A 15,368-nucleotide genomic window follows, 5' to 3' on the forward strand; every position below is an offset into this window, starting at 1 on the left:
AGAAGAGCAGACAGTGCTCTTAACCTCTGAGCCATCTCTCCAGCCCATGCCAGCAAATTTTCAATGCATTAAGGTGCTAATGAAGGTGAGATTTACCTGGATGGAATGAGGGCAAACAAGTATGACACAGGGCAAACTGCCTCATGTAACAGCTCCGAGAGTGTTCAAAATCAGGAGCAGGACGGTGCCTCTTTATTTAGTGAGGAGGAAGAAGCTGCCCTTATGGTTCCCCTCCTCTTCTACACTATACACTGTTTATATAGCACACAGCACCCAAAGTTGCTGATAAAAGCTAATCTTCACTTAGAACTGAGGAAAGAAGAAGGGGGAGCAGGAATCTATGGGAGAAAAAGTTAAAAGTTCACAGCTTTTTTTTTTAATAAATTTTTGTTAAAACAAATTATATTGATTAGAAAAAAAAAAAAAAACAGAAAAGGCCACTCATTGGGATTTTGTGATGTGGCAATGTACCATGAAATACTAGGACATGGTCCATAGCAAGTCTCTATGCACCCATGCGCTACACCCATCTGTCAGCCCTCTCCATCAGTGTCTTCATACATGCTGTGCTGGGGCTGCCTGTGGGCGAGGCAGGTAATGTGCAAAAGGGAAGCTTGATATAAGAGGAGAGGCTATGACAGGCCCATGGCATACTGGAACTGATGTTAAATTAAGCCAAATGTATTCCAACTGTTAAAGTAAGAGATTGCTTTAAAAAAAAATGTGTGAGTCACATCAAATAGTACTCACGGACCACCTGTTCCTAGCTCCAAGTCCTTACTAGACTTCACAGCTCCAGTTCAACAGTTCTCACAGGTGACAATTTGTCATCTAAGGAACATGTGACAGTGTGGTCAGGCAGGCATGCACATGACATCTAACCAGGAATGCTGCGAGCCACCTGCAACGTGGTGTGGACATGTGTCTGCAGGGTGGCACCACTGTCTGCACCCTGTTCCTGCCTCATGGGCACCTCAACAGGCTCCCCATTCATCTTCTCCCGGACTCACCTCTCATCCAAATCTACACACAGAGGACACATGTCACTCAGGTAAAAACTTATCAGCCGGTCTTGACTCCGTTAACTAGACTGGACATACTATGTTTTCACTCTTCGTATTCTAAAGCTGAACACGAAGAATGAGTACAGTCTTTGACGGGACCAGGAAGGGGTTCACGATAAGAGGCTTATAATAAGCATTACTAATAGGACAATTAAATTAAGTAGGAAATAGAGGCCGGGAGATGAATAGCTCAGTCAGTACAATGCTTACCTGGCAACCACGCCGCCCCGTGTTTGATCTTAAGCACTCCTCTAAAATGCCAGACAGGATGGCATATGTTTGTAATCCTAGGTAGGACTGAGGAGGCAGAAACAGGTAGATTTCTGGGGCTTGGTGGCAGGCCCTCCTATCCTAATCAGAAAGCTCCAGGCTCCAGTGAGAGATCTTGTCTCAAAAGCCAAGCTGGATGTCTCCAGAGGAACGATACCCAAGGATGAACTCTGGCCTCTCTCTATATATACGTGCACACATGTGAGTTCAGGCAGGTAACCCACACAATTTTAAAAACACAGACACAGTGAAACGTAAACAGCTAGAGTGTAACTTCAATTGGCTCTATTAAGCACAAGCTCCAAACATGCACGTGCTTGAGTATTCTACTTTCAGGAGGAAAAACAATCATCAAATCTAGTTCAACTTCTACACAGTTTACACAGGTCATCCCACAAGCCAATCTTCCTCCCCTGCGAGGGCTCCTTTTCCTCCTCCTCCTTGGACTGTATGTCTGCAAACAGGAAGCACTGGCTGCTTTCAGTTCTCCATGTTCCCCATCTTCTAAGTCACACCCACCATCATTCAAGATGTTCCCACCTTGTAAGAAAAAAGGAGTGCTCCCCTTCCCATGTTCATTCGCCTTTCTTCTGGCTGTTCTACTTCATGCAGGGTTCCTACAGCTTGCCTCGACCTCCAATTCCCACACTCCTTGTCATTCACTCGAGGCCGACTGTCCCCCGAGAACCCCAGTGCTATGTAGGAGGTCTCCCATGTGCTCAGGAGGCCACCCACGCCATAGGCAGCACTGTACCCTTATGCGCATCTCTATTTCCTGATGCCATGGACATGTCTTTACTCTTGGATCCTGAAATGTCCAGTGTTAATTCTCCCATTCCTTTCCCTTTTCAACTTATTCTGTTCTTGCTGGCACCTTCTGCCCAGCCTGACCTTGCAGGGTGGTGGGCCTCTGAATTTTCTGTTTTGTCTCCTTCTTTCTTCTTTTTATCTTGTCACAAATAACTTTAGTCAGCCCCAGGGCTCTATTGACTGTCTACATGTGTGAACTGTCCACACGTGTGAAGAATTTTGAGTCTGGTCCACAGTGAGGAGTACATAACACATTTATGTACACATACTGTTACATATATGAACAGGTGTGCACAAACATGTACACAATGTTTTATGGAAAAGTACCTATTTTTTCATAGTAAGATATATTCTAGTAAGTTTATATTCTCTTACACTTAAAATAAAAATGCCAGTTATAGCCAAATATATTGATTTCATGGCTAGCAATAGGCCATAGCCAATATTTGGCAGAACATTCATTGACTTAACAATGGCCCACAAACGTATATTTCTCTGGCCCTTATTCCAGACTCCAGGCAACAGGCAGACATCCCCGCTGCACTTGCATGGCAATGGGGCATTTCACAAGGAACACGCCTCAGAAGGCGCTCCTGACTCCACAGCACGACTCTGGCCGCTGCTCTTCTAGTACCCAAATCCTGGCGAAGAGTCAATGAAACTGGAGCCTCTAAGTGTTCTGGTCAGCTCTGACTGTCACCTTGGCACAGCCTGAAGTCCCCTGACCATGGCTTCACAACTGAAGGATAACCCATATGAGACTGCCATGAGGCCGTACCTGTGGGTGACTGTTGTGACTGTTACTTGAGGTAGGAGGGCCCATACCACTGTTGGCAGCACCATTCCTGGCACTAGGCAGCCCTGGGCTTTATAGAAGGCTGACTAAGAGTGGGTTTGCCAGTAGGTGGCGCTCTTTCCTGGCTTCTGCGCTACTTCCTTGTCTGTAACTGAGTTCCCTGGTTATGAGCGGTGTACGTGTGGAATAATAAGCAGGCCTCCCTTCAAGTTTCCACTTGAGTTCCTGACCTGACTTCTTCAGTGATGGGACTGTGACCTGGAAGTATAAGCCAAACAAATCCTTTTCTCCCCTAAGTTTGTGGAGATGGAATTTGTCACAATGGGTGGAAACCAGTAAGGCATAGCATGTGTTTTTACAACACAAACAAGCCACATATTTGCTTTCTATCTGGTACAGGGCAGATGAGTGGTGAACACAGAGGCTGTAAGGCTTAAAAATTTTACTAGCTTGTTTTTTTTTTTTTTTTTTTTAAAGATTCATTATTTATACAGTATTCTGCCCACATGCCAGAAGAGGGCATCAGATCTCCTTTAGATGGTTGTGAGCCACCATGTGGTTGCTGGGAATTGAATTCATGACCTTTAGAAGAACAGCCAGTGCTCTAAACCTCTGAGCCATCTCTCCAGCCAGTACTAGCTTGTTTTTTTTTAACACAAGTTTGTCAACCCCACCTCCCGCTCACCCACTGTGTCCTGTCACTTTCCCTAACACAGCCCTTGATCTTAATTCTTGTCACTCTGAGCTGCCAAAGCTAGCTGCCTTTCCTCTCACTCCTCTAATGTACTCTTTCCATCTACACCAGGGAGAGGATCTGCAAATGTTACTGGTAAGCTTTCCCTTCTCTTCCATTGTGCTAACGTGAGCATCACTGTGAATGAGACATGCCAAGTCCCGGCCCTGGTACCTTTCCTGACCTCAGCTATGACTCTTCTTGCTTCTTGTCTCCAGTCAAGAAGCCCTCACCCTTGCCACTTCTTTCTTCCTGCCCTCTGGTTGCTCGTGCTTTGCCAGCTAATGCAGAGGAGTCGCCTTTGCAAACTCCCTGCACACTGCCCATCCCATCCTTTGACCTCTCACGGCACTTTCCTCTGCCCGACACTTTCCTGTTCACTGTGGACTTTTGCCCCTTTTTACCTTCCCCAGAACAAAAACTTCAAGAAGTCAAGAGTCTTTCTGTTTTCTTTGCAGGTGATTCTGCTCTGTTCCCTGTGTCTAGGCAATGCCAGGCACATAATGTGAATAACTTTGCACCCCCCCCCCCACTTCGCAAAGTGACAAAAAATTGCTGTATTTAACATTCAGAGCCAGCTCTGTAAGTAGCAGCACAGAATAATAGTTTTACTGTTGCCATCCCAGCCAATGAAATGCTACTATTCTTCTGGAAAAGCAAGGGGACGCCACTACTTTTTAACGAGAACGATAAATCCCACATACATTTATAATAAATAATGTGCATACATTTGAGATATTATATTTACCTCCAAGGGGGATGAGGGACTGGCTTGAAGGAAAAAAAAAAAAAAAGATTTGTTAGAGGTATGTCAACCACTCCACATTATTAAAGCAACAGGGCTGAAGAGATGGGTCAGCTGGGAAGGCTAAACATGAGACATAGCTCAGTTCTTAGAACTTATGTGTAAAAGCCAAGCCCAGGAGCACACGCCTGTTGTAGTTCCAGTTCAGGGAAGGTGGACACAGCATGATCCCCAAGGCTCACTAGCCAGCTGACCAGACCTACTCAGGTGACCTCGAGGCCCATGAGAGATCAAAACCTAAACTGAACAGCTCCTGAGCAGTAATGTCCATGGTTGACCTTGGGCCTGCACATGTGCACAGGCGCACACATACACAGACACACACAGACACACACACACACAACTAGCCACCCTTGTCATCCAAAATAATATTCAAAAAAGATTATAAAGAGATAAATTTCAATTGTCTAGTTACATCTGACACTGCACATAAATGTTAGAATAAACAGTGTGCTTAGATTTAAAACTTAAGACAAACCCCCCCCCCCAAAAAAAAAAAAAAACTTAAAGAGATTTAGAATCCCTCAAGACCTGAAAACGGGCAATTCTTATGCGTTACATAACGAACACAAGTGAAATAGAGACATTTTTATATTTACCTCCTGTCTTGGTGGAAGTCATCTCAAATGCAAATGTGACCTAACATTTTATGAAGAATTCCAAAATAAAATCCTTGATGACTTTAAGCCATGGCAATAAACCAAAATAACAACTTCAAACTGCATTACTAATAAAGGCCAGAAGGCTCCTTAATAGCAAACGTGAAAGCCATCCTGCTTAGCACCACGGAAGTGAAGAAGTTTGCTAATTTTAATGCGAACAACGTCTAACAAGCCTGGAAGGCATCAGGCGTCACAATGGAAGCGACCAAGGCCTCAACTTCCAACAGTGCTACAAAACCCAAACACCCTAAGTAAGTTGTTAAGTCGGTTAGAGATACCACATCCATCAACACACTGAGGTGATGTCAACAGCATCCTCTTTCAACGGAGTTCTGACAAGCTGTACATGGCTTATGGCCTGGGTAGCAGATCAGACATAATGATTTTGGCTGTTCTTTATTTTAAAGTTAAGATCTCACTCTGTAGACCTGACTGGCCTGAAACTCAGAGAGACCTACCCCTGCTTCATGAATGCTGGAATTAAAGGCATGTGCTATCAATGTGTATGCAGTAGCCAGTGGAAGTCAGAAGAGGGCATGGGACTGGAGTTATGGATGGTTCTGAGCCACTATGTGGGTGCTGCAAATTGAACCTACAGTTAAGTCTTCTGCAAGAGCATTAAATGCTCTTAACAAGTGAGTTATCATTCCAGTGTCTGTTTTTCGCTTTTTAAAAACCTTTATTTATTTGTGTATGTGCATATGTTAATGCATGTATGCTAAAGTGTGTGCGAGTGTGTAAGTCAGAGGACAGCTTGCAGGCATCAGCTCTCCTTTTACCATGCGCTCCAGGGATTGAACCCAGGTTGTCAGGGTTGGCAGCAAGATGCTTTTGGCCAGTCACAGCAACAGAACAAAACCAAACACACTCACCAAAGATCAATGCAGAGTTAGAATGTAGGAGGCACTCCAGGCAGAATTTGAAATCTTGCAAAGATCATCCCAGGACCTAAACATCACCCTCAAAACTGCCCCCAAATTGCGCAGAGCTCAGAGTGACACACGGAAACTATCAGCATTACTACCTTACTTAAAAGACAACTGCGCCCACTATGATGTCATCTTCGATATCACATTTTTCCTTCTGTTCCAGGGTATGTAATTAAGAGTAATGGTAAAATACAGGGCATTCAATACCTCACTTCTGGGATAAGATAAGCTCCACATCCGTGTAGCACTTTCTGCCATGACTGACCATAGGATTTCCTGGCTAGGATCTCTGACACCTTGCCTTACAACTGCTCCTGATCAACACAAGCCCATGTCCGTCCCAGGCCCAAGAGTACTCGCGCTCTAAAACCAAACAGATCTGGGTTCTGAACCAGGTGTAGCCACTGTCCCGCCATGTGGTGATGGTCCTTTCCCTCAGCTATCCTTCAGGAACCACACCTCAGGAAACTCTGCTAAGGATTGCTCTGCAGGAAGCATGGCCTGACAGATCTCATTTGTTCACTCAATGCATGTGACTTTTGATCTTATTTTTCTTAATGAAACAGAGTTAGAATTTGGTAATACTTTAATACATGCTAACACATGAGAATTAAGAAAGAGGCACTCAGAAGAAAGTGAGGCGCACTTGAGATAGTGGGTGTAGGCTTCTCAAAGAAGAGTTGTAGGAATTAAGGCACACCTAAACTGAGGTACAGGTTCCTTACTCACAAATCCATGTGATTTTTCTGAATGACTCTCATGGACCAGGCTCTATTTCAGGTAATAGAATAAAGTACTGGTGAGTTCCAGCTCTCACGGAGTCCTCAAGTAACCGCGCGTGCACACACACACACACACACACACACACACACACACACACACACAAACAAAAAACCCAAAACCAAACAAACAAAAACAAAACCAACCAACCAAACAACAACAAAAACGTGTCCCTTACCCAAGGTGATACTTTTGTTGAGGGTTAAGCCATTTGGAGTCTGAAAATACTAACTTGAATTTTTCAGGAATAAATGATTCATAGATATTAAATTGTATGCTGGCCAGAGTAGCATGCATTTTGTTCTAATTATCCATTATTATTTGCTATAATTGTCTCTTCTGTGCTTAGCACAGTAAATTGTACTGTATGTGTCTATATACCCGGGGTGGTGGTGCCTGTGCTTTGCGGCATCCACTGAGGTTCTTGGAGTATATCCCCTAAGGGTAAAGGAGGAAACACTGTGTAATGGCTATGAGGAAAGCCGAGAGTAGGGAGGGATAGTGATTGATGCTATTTCCCTTTATATGTATGGTGAGAGTCAGCTTTTTAGATGTAAGGAACTCAGAGCAGAGGCCAGAGGATGTGAAGAAGAAAGTTCCTGAGTCTCTCTGGGAGAAAAAAGGATAGGGAGAGGGCATATCACGTGGCGGGGCTTGACACAGGGCCGTGGAGTTTACACTGGATGCTGGGAAGCCATTAGGATGTGAGAAGTGTCTTGACTCCACTCTAAGCAGAGTATAGAGAGGGGAAACACCGAGTCCTCGTATGAGAATAGTACAAAGCCAGGTGCGATAAGGGTGCCTGGAAGAGACCGGGGAGAGGTGAGATGTTCTCTGCTCCTGGAGATCTAAGAGGGCAGAGGGACAACATTTCAGAGGAGAAGATGTATCACTCTGTGAGCAACCTAAATTTCCCTTCCTGGGGCCCTGCAGATCAGTGGGGGACATTGTGGCGCTTATGCACATACATGGCTCAATTTGCAACTCATTCTCCACCTCAAGACCAGAGGGCGAAGAGAGGTGCCTGGTCACCCAGGTTAACTCTCAGGCAGACAGCTCGCTGTGGTCCTAATCATGATGGTTTTGCATCATTTCAGAAGCAAGCACACATGGAGACACACACCCACACCCAGCTGGACAGACATAACCATGCACACAGAGGCACATACACCCACACTGAGACACACACTTACACTCATACTGATACACCCATGGGCGGAGAGGAGGGCAGGCAGATGTGAGTGCTGGGCTAAGATGATGAATTAGTTACTGCTTTACCTATTTGGATGGATGACATAGTGAAATAAATATCATCAGTGAATTTGTTGAGAATTAAACGGTATCAATTTGCCTGTGGACTTCAGGCTTATCTATGCATACAGAAGATAAACTTCCCAATAACTATGCTAGTGCGAGAATTTCTATCCACAGAACACACAACAGTCCTGCTACCAGAGGCGCTGCTTTTTCTCCTCCCCACCAAAAGGCTTTTTAGCAAAACGTTTAAGCAGTCTCTGGAGCCCAGATTCCTGGTTCGAATCTTAGCCAAGTATGCAATTTTGGGAAACGCAGACACTCTTGAGAGTCTCCTAAAACATGAAACTAATGCTGCACCTTTTTCAGAGGGCTCCAGGAATTAATTCTATGTTAAGTGCGTGAAAAACATTAAAGACATGAAGTACCTGGCACAATGGCAAAGCTTACTGTCTGAAATACAAGTCTTCTGCATGCTCTCCTGATTGAACCAGGAATTCCCTTCTTGCCCTATGCTCCTCAAATGTAGCTGGAGTTTCCTTACACACACACACACACACACACACACACACACACACACACCAAAAAACAAAACAAAACCAACAAAATCCCTCCATATTTCCTTTCGTACTGCAGGAGGCAGTAACAGGTACCTTCATTTCAAGAAGGATCGCACTCTGGGTAACTCTTCCCACGATATTAATTCCCATTTGGTTGTAAAAATGAGGTGTCACTGGGTTTAACATATGTCTGTGTTCGAATGTATACTGCTATACTATGGTAGCATGCCTGGCCCACAGTAAGGACTCAATCACTGTTTTCCTCTCTAATTTTTGCCCAAACATGTGTCACTGCTCTTCGGCAGTGACTAGATGAGACCACAGAGCTCATGGGTAGGTACTTCCTGTGACCTGTGGATGAAGCAGTCTGGCTGTGGTATAAGAAAGCAGACAAGAGCTGGGCAGTGGTGGCGCACACCTTTAATCCCAGCACTTGGGAGGCAGAGGCAGGAGGATCACTGTGAGTTCAAGGCTAGGCTGGTCTACAAAGAGAGTCCAGGACAGCCAAGGCTACACAGAGAAGCCCTGTCTCGAGAAAAACAAAAAGAAAACAAACAAACAAAAACAAGAAAAGAAAGAAAGAAAGAGAAAGCAGACACTATCTCACTCTCTGGGAATCCTGACATTTTATTACTTAAGAATCAAATCTTTTTATATTTTTGGTTGTGAGCCTAGCCTTTAACGGCTGAGCCATCTTTCCAGCCAAGGCTAGCGGATCTGGACCCAGAGGAGGTCTGCTCAAACTACTGTGCCAAGCAAGGTCAATGCATGCAGTAAACCTAGACCTCCTATTCTGATCTAGCCAATGGACAGCGCATTCTCCGCAGTTGTGTGGAGAGCAGGGACTGACTCTGACGTGAACTCTGGTGCCCCTATTTGACCACTTTCCCTTGGTAGGGAGGCCTGGTGGTACTCAGAGGAAGGGTAAGCAGGCTACCCAGATGAGACCTCATAGACTGTGATCATATGGTAGGGGAGGAGGCCCCCTTCTGTCACTCACCTAGGAGAGGGGAATAGGGTGAAAGAGGGAGGGAGGAGGGTACGGGAAGATACAAGTGAGGAGGTAACAATTGAGATGTAATCTGAATAAATTACTTAAATTAAAAAAATATTTAAAAAAAAGAATCAAATCCTAAAAAAACCAACTTAGTGGCCTGATAGTGGCCTGACAAAAGAGCTCTGGGTATGATAGGGTTCAAACACACCATGGACCAGACTTCCCTCCCTTACTGTCATCATCACCAGAAGCCAGTGATGAGCTCCACCCAGGCCAAGGACTGCAGATGTCATCACTAGAAGCCAGTGATGACCTCCACCCAGGCCAAGGACCGCAGAGCCAAGCCATCCCTTTCTTTCTCTGAAGCAGAAAAATGCAGACGGTGGGAGTTGAAATGGCTCTTAGGAAAGATGGGGACATGAGCTGCTTACAGAAGCTTAAGAGGGAAAGACGCGGCTTGGTAGGACAGAGCATACCCAGACAACCTCGGGCTTGATCCCCGGCACCGACAGACCCAGAGAAGCTTTTAGAAAAGAAAAATTTTCAAAAGTGAAAATAATTTTTGGCTTTCTGAACTTAAAATTCCCTCTCCCTACAACACATACAGAGTATATGAGAAGAAATTAAATTGAGAAGGGGTCACAGGGTGGGAACCTGCTTACTGACCTAACAACCAACAACAGAGCTTTGTAAACAAAATGCAGATGTCAAAACATCGTAGAATAATAGTAAGACTATGAGTTCTGGCTAGAGATTACCTATGATTCTCTTTCTCTCTTCCTTTCTTCTCTGTCTGTCTGTCTGTCTGTCTGTCTGTCTCAGGTGGTTGTCACTCCTGCTAACTGGCAACATTAGTAAAGCACCATGGATGGTTGGGTCATCCACAGCTACTTATTACTTACCTACATCATGCACATGAGGCAGGACTCACTCTCTGTTGCTGCATGCTGAGCCAGCTAAGGAAAGGTAAGAGACTTGCCTCGCAGCACAGAGCGGCGAGGGCAGAAGCAGGATTCAAATGCTCATCCTCTGGCTCCAACTCTACTGTCTTTTCTCCACAACAATGAAATGGGAGCCCAAAAGATGTGCTAGCTCAAAACGGATATTTGCTTTTTGATGAAGAAATAAGTGTCAGGGCAAGAGGTATAATTTTAAGGACACAGCTTAACCCAGAGGCCTGCTCACTCCGGATGGGCCCAGTTCAGCTCTCTTTCCCACAGTCGCTTTCTCTCCTAAGCATAGCACACATTCGTCACATTCCCTAAGTGCTGTCAAACTCCTTGAAACTAAGTGTTCTGTGACAACACAGAATTATTTCTGAAAGAGAAGCACAGAGGTGCATTAGCTGAGCAAGCAGAGCTTTGTACACTTAGGGCCATAGGTGCTGTGCTGACTGCATGTAAAGTGCTCCCCTGAAACATGGAAAAACCTGTACAGGAAAAGCTCCTTAGTACATTAAAGAACTATTAATTAACCCCCATCTAGCTTGTTTCCCCAAACAACTCAAGACAGCCTACGGCTCTCACTGGTGCTGGGAGGTAGAGGCTGTCTGCAAATGCTGTGGACACAGTTTTAACCCTAACAGAAAAGCACTCTGTTGTCTAGACAGCAGGGGAAGGAGAAGGACATGTTTGAGAAAATGGAGACAAGAAGGAAGGCTGTGCCTGACACCTAAGCCCCGGAGGGGGAGCACCAGCAAGATGGCGTTCTACTGAGAGACTAGGGTCAACCTGTGATAATCCCAGCCACGCAGCCTGGGGGTGAACAACCGTGGGGAGCCCAAGCCTGACTCCGGAAACTTCATCCTCTGCTTTATTTCCCTACTGATGGGAATGAGGTAACAGACATATACCAAAACTTAAAAGTAAAACAAACCAAGTCTTGACAACAACAAACATCAAAATGAACCCGGGGCTTAGGAATGAAAAGAGATGCTGCAAACATCCAATTCTGCCACAAAGCAAAACAAACCCATTTTATAAAGCGTACTAACCCCACCCTTCCAACATGGCTGCCTGAGGACCACATACGATGAGGAATTAATGAGTTAATCAATCTGCTTACCAGAAGCTATGACGGAAATGAGATTCATGAGCAGCCAGCGAACTGACCTCTCACTTCCTCATCTCCCTCAGCTGCTGTCCTGTTTCTTCATCACACATTCTCCTTATACCCCCACCACACAGAGGGATGATTAAATGTCAGCTCTGATGCAAACAAGTAATGCGTGGCACAACCAAATATATTTTTATGCTTTTGAGAAAGATTAATAGTAGCTGGCGATGGCCTGCCAACTGCAGATGTACAAACTTCCTGTTCTACACATAAATCAAGCACGGGGCATAGGGCGCACTTTGCAGACTGTCACTGTTACAGTGAGTTTAAATTACTCAGGTTGTAGAGTACCACGTAGATGTTGACTAATGAGGCAATACATTCTGGATCTCTCCATATGAATGCTATAAAACGTAATAGTGTCGACCGAAAGACAGTCTCAGGAATTAAGAAAAGATACACTTAGTTATTAACATCAAGGGTATATGTATATATATATAAAAAATCAACTCTTTGCTATTTTAGGCAAACTCATTATAATATAGGCTGACTTAGTTGATTGTCACAAAACTATTTTTTGGTCCCCTTAAAAATGAGCGTAACGATAGAAAAGTCCAGTAAATAATAAACTCAATAGAAATGAAGGATAGAATTGGTCAGAAAGGAGACTGGGCTGTAAAACACACAGGCAAGCATGTGGACAAGTACGCAAAGTCAACTTAGTTCAGAGGTTGAATTAGCAGAGCACTAGACTGGGGACAACAGAGGCAGAAATGAGGTGAGCACTTCAGTTCTACTAGGAGCTGGCACTTTCCTACCTCCCAGGGAAAAGATAAAGATCAGATAAGACGTGCATACATGTATGAGAGCACTCCATAAGCCACCAGTTTTTCTACATGAACCAAGGTCACTTTCAGGGATCAGCTTTCTGGGCAACAAGTACAAGAAGAGACCCCAAGATGTACTGGAGTATTCTGCCCAATTAGCCTGAACAAGGTTTGGGGGTATTTTTGGCTTTCAGTTTTTCAAGACAAGGTTTCTTTGTGTTGCCATGGCTGTCCTGGACTCACTTTGTAGACCAGGCTGCCCTTGAACTCACAGAGATCCATCTGCCTCTGCCTCCTGAGGCCTGGGATGGATGGTATATACCACCACACTAGACTGCACAAAGGTTAGAAGATCAGTAACCAACTCAACAGTTGTGCCTCGTCTGCGTTTCCTCTGATGACCCTAATTACTCTGATCACACAATACGAAGCTTCAAGTGGGCGCTTTTGTTGCAAGGAAATCACATTTGATAACTGAGAGATCAAATCTGTCATCATGGCGGATGATCAGGGGCGCAATCTCAGGCCAGCCAAGAACAACAATCAATCAGCTACAGCTAGTTACAAGTTCATATCCCAGGAGTGAGACATTTCGATACTGAGTTTCTTAATGTGAGGTGCTGGGGTGCTGGTGAGGAAGAAAATGGGAGGCTTAGGCAAGGAGAAAGAAGGAAGCTGAGTGTCAAGACTAAGATGAGGGGAGTTCTATAGGAGTTCTATAGGAGTACACTAAAAGAGTTAGGGGTTCTAAATGCCTGAGTTATTAGACAACGATGTGTAGATGTGTGTGCTGGCTTAATGGACTTAAATTCCAGTGAAAGAGAAAGAAATGAAAGTGAGAATATAAAATAATAGCACACGATAATTAATTATGTTGACTATGATAAAGCCATCACAATAAAGATATGTAGCGGGAGATGTCATGGAGGTGTTTGTGGTTGAGAGTAAAATAGACAACTTCCTAGGAAGAAATCTTTGAGAAAATGGGCCAGGGAGTACTGCAGTGGGAAAAGAACAGCCCAGGCTGAAGAAAGGGAAACAGAGAGGCCCTGAGGCAGCAAAGGACAAAGCCAGCTTGGCTAAATTCCAGCGGAAATACCAGAACAGTAAGAACCTAGGCTGGGAGAGGGAACTCAGGAGGACATTCCTCAGCCTGTGAAGGTCAGGGAAATACAGGAGCCTTAGAAGAGGAATCTTATTTTTGAGAGACAAGTCTTAGCTCCTTTTTAAAAGACACAGTGATCTGCTTTCACAGAATCACTCTAATTCTATGCATGCAATATAACACTATAAACTTTATTGCGAAGAGTGTGCCAATCAACCAAACGACATCTTGAAAGTGACCTAGGGCTGGGAACGTAGCCTGGCAGCACAGTGCTAGCCTAGCATGCTGAAGGCCCTGTGTTTAATGTCTAGTGTCTCAAAAAGAAAATCTGTAATTAAACCAAAAACCAAAACAACCCAAACTGAAGTAGTTTAAGATTAGAGAGCTGAGCAATGTGCTTCAGATTTCAGAAGCAAAGAACAAAAAGCGACCTACGTACCTCCCCTCTGCACCAACAGGGTGACCTCACTTCCCTTCGGACACTCAATCAGCATGTCCACGACTTGATTGTGCGTCAGGGCCTGCACGTTCTTCTTGTTCACCTCCACGATAAGATCCCCTTCTTTGAGGCCTCTGCAGCGTGGACTGTCAACAATCTGTTTCACTCTCTGGCCACCCCCGCCAGGACTATCTGCGATTGTAAAGCCAAAGCCCATTGGCCCTTTGACTATGTGGACCGTGATCAGCTCTGGCTGAGTGGCTATGGAGGAAGCCAAAGAGACGGTGTCGTTGGGGTAGCCGTGAGAACTGTTGGAAGCCACGTCAGCAGGGCTGCTTGGCCTGGCATCCTTCATGCTGCTGACTTTGCCTGTTTTACTACTGTGGCTCGCTGGTGAGTCATAGGTCTCTTGTCCATTTACAATGATTGGTTCTTTGTCCAAAATGGCCACCGAGGTCACTAAGCTTGTATTAGGGTCATCCGGGTCAAAAGGCAATGGGTAACCTCTGCAGAGTTCGAGGTCCACACTGGCACCGATGGGAATGGACTGGAAGATTTTCACAACTTGGGCATGTGTGTGTCCCAGAACACAGGTGTCATTCACACTGACAATGACATCCCCTGTAAAAGGAAAGAGTTTGGAGGTCAGACAACAGCACCAAAAAATGTTGCTACAATAACATTCTCCTAATATCCAGAACCTACCACCCCAAGATCCATCACTCAGTACAGGCCTATTCTGAGCTAACAATGCTAGAAAGAGAAAACTAACAGGGGTGAGACAAGCGTTCCGACCCCCTCCTTTATTCCTCGTGGGAGCCGGGGATAAGATGACACGAAAGATGTTCGTCACACACAGGAAGCAGCAGTCTCACTTCAGTGTATCCTCTGGTGAACACCCCAACCCCACCCTGCTTCACACTGAAGTCACAGAAGAACTAAAATGTCATTTCCACCCTCATTTTGGATGGGACTTAGACTCTCAAAAGATGGGTCAACAAGAGGAAAGCATGCCATAAGGCCATAAACCAACACAGGAAGAAGCTGATACACACTGACCTGGCTCAACCAATGCCTTACTTTCTAGCCACTTCTCTACTCCACCACCCTAGCCTAAGCCCGTGTGTCCTCTTCACACTCGTATAGTCTGCTGTGTTCAATGTACCAAGTGCTGAACAGCATCTTTGAGGGGGGCTGCTTACTTTTGAGGGCCCTGTGTCACACTGAATTCACTCTTGGTATTTAGGGAGGCAGTTTCAGAGTCAAGGTCTCACTATGTGGC

At 45.0% G+C, this 15,368-nt stretch overlaps 1 protein-coding gene across 9 annotated transcripts in view; it reads right to left on the bottom strand.

Moving 5' to 3' along the window:
• The window catches only part of Magi1 (membrane associated guanylate kinase, WW and PDZ domain containing 1), a 623,549-nt gene that overhangs the window by 53,379 nt on the left and 554,802 nt on the right, over nt 1-15,368 (bottom strand). For all 9 annotated transcript variants that reach the window (XM_051154941.1, XM_051154943.1, XM_051154942.1 and 6 more), the window contains one exon: nt 14,087-14,707. In XM_051154941.1, the coding sequence (XP_051010898.1) occupies nt 14,087-14,707 (621 nt within the window). The remainder of the gene's footprint in view (nt 1-14,086; nt 14,708-15,368) is intronic.

This window comes from Acomys russatus, chromosome 13 (assembly GCF_903995435.1).
Source record: "Acomys russatus chromosome 13, mAcoRus1.1, whole genome shotgun sequence".
Taxonomy (NCBI): Eukaryota; Metazoa; Chordata; class Mammalia; order Rodentia; family Muridae; genus Acomys; species Acomys russatus.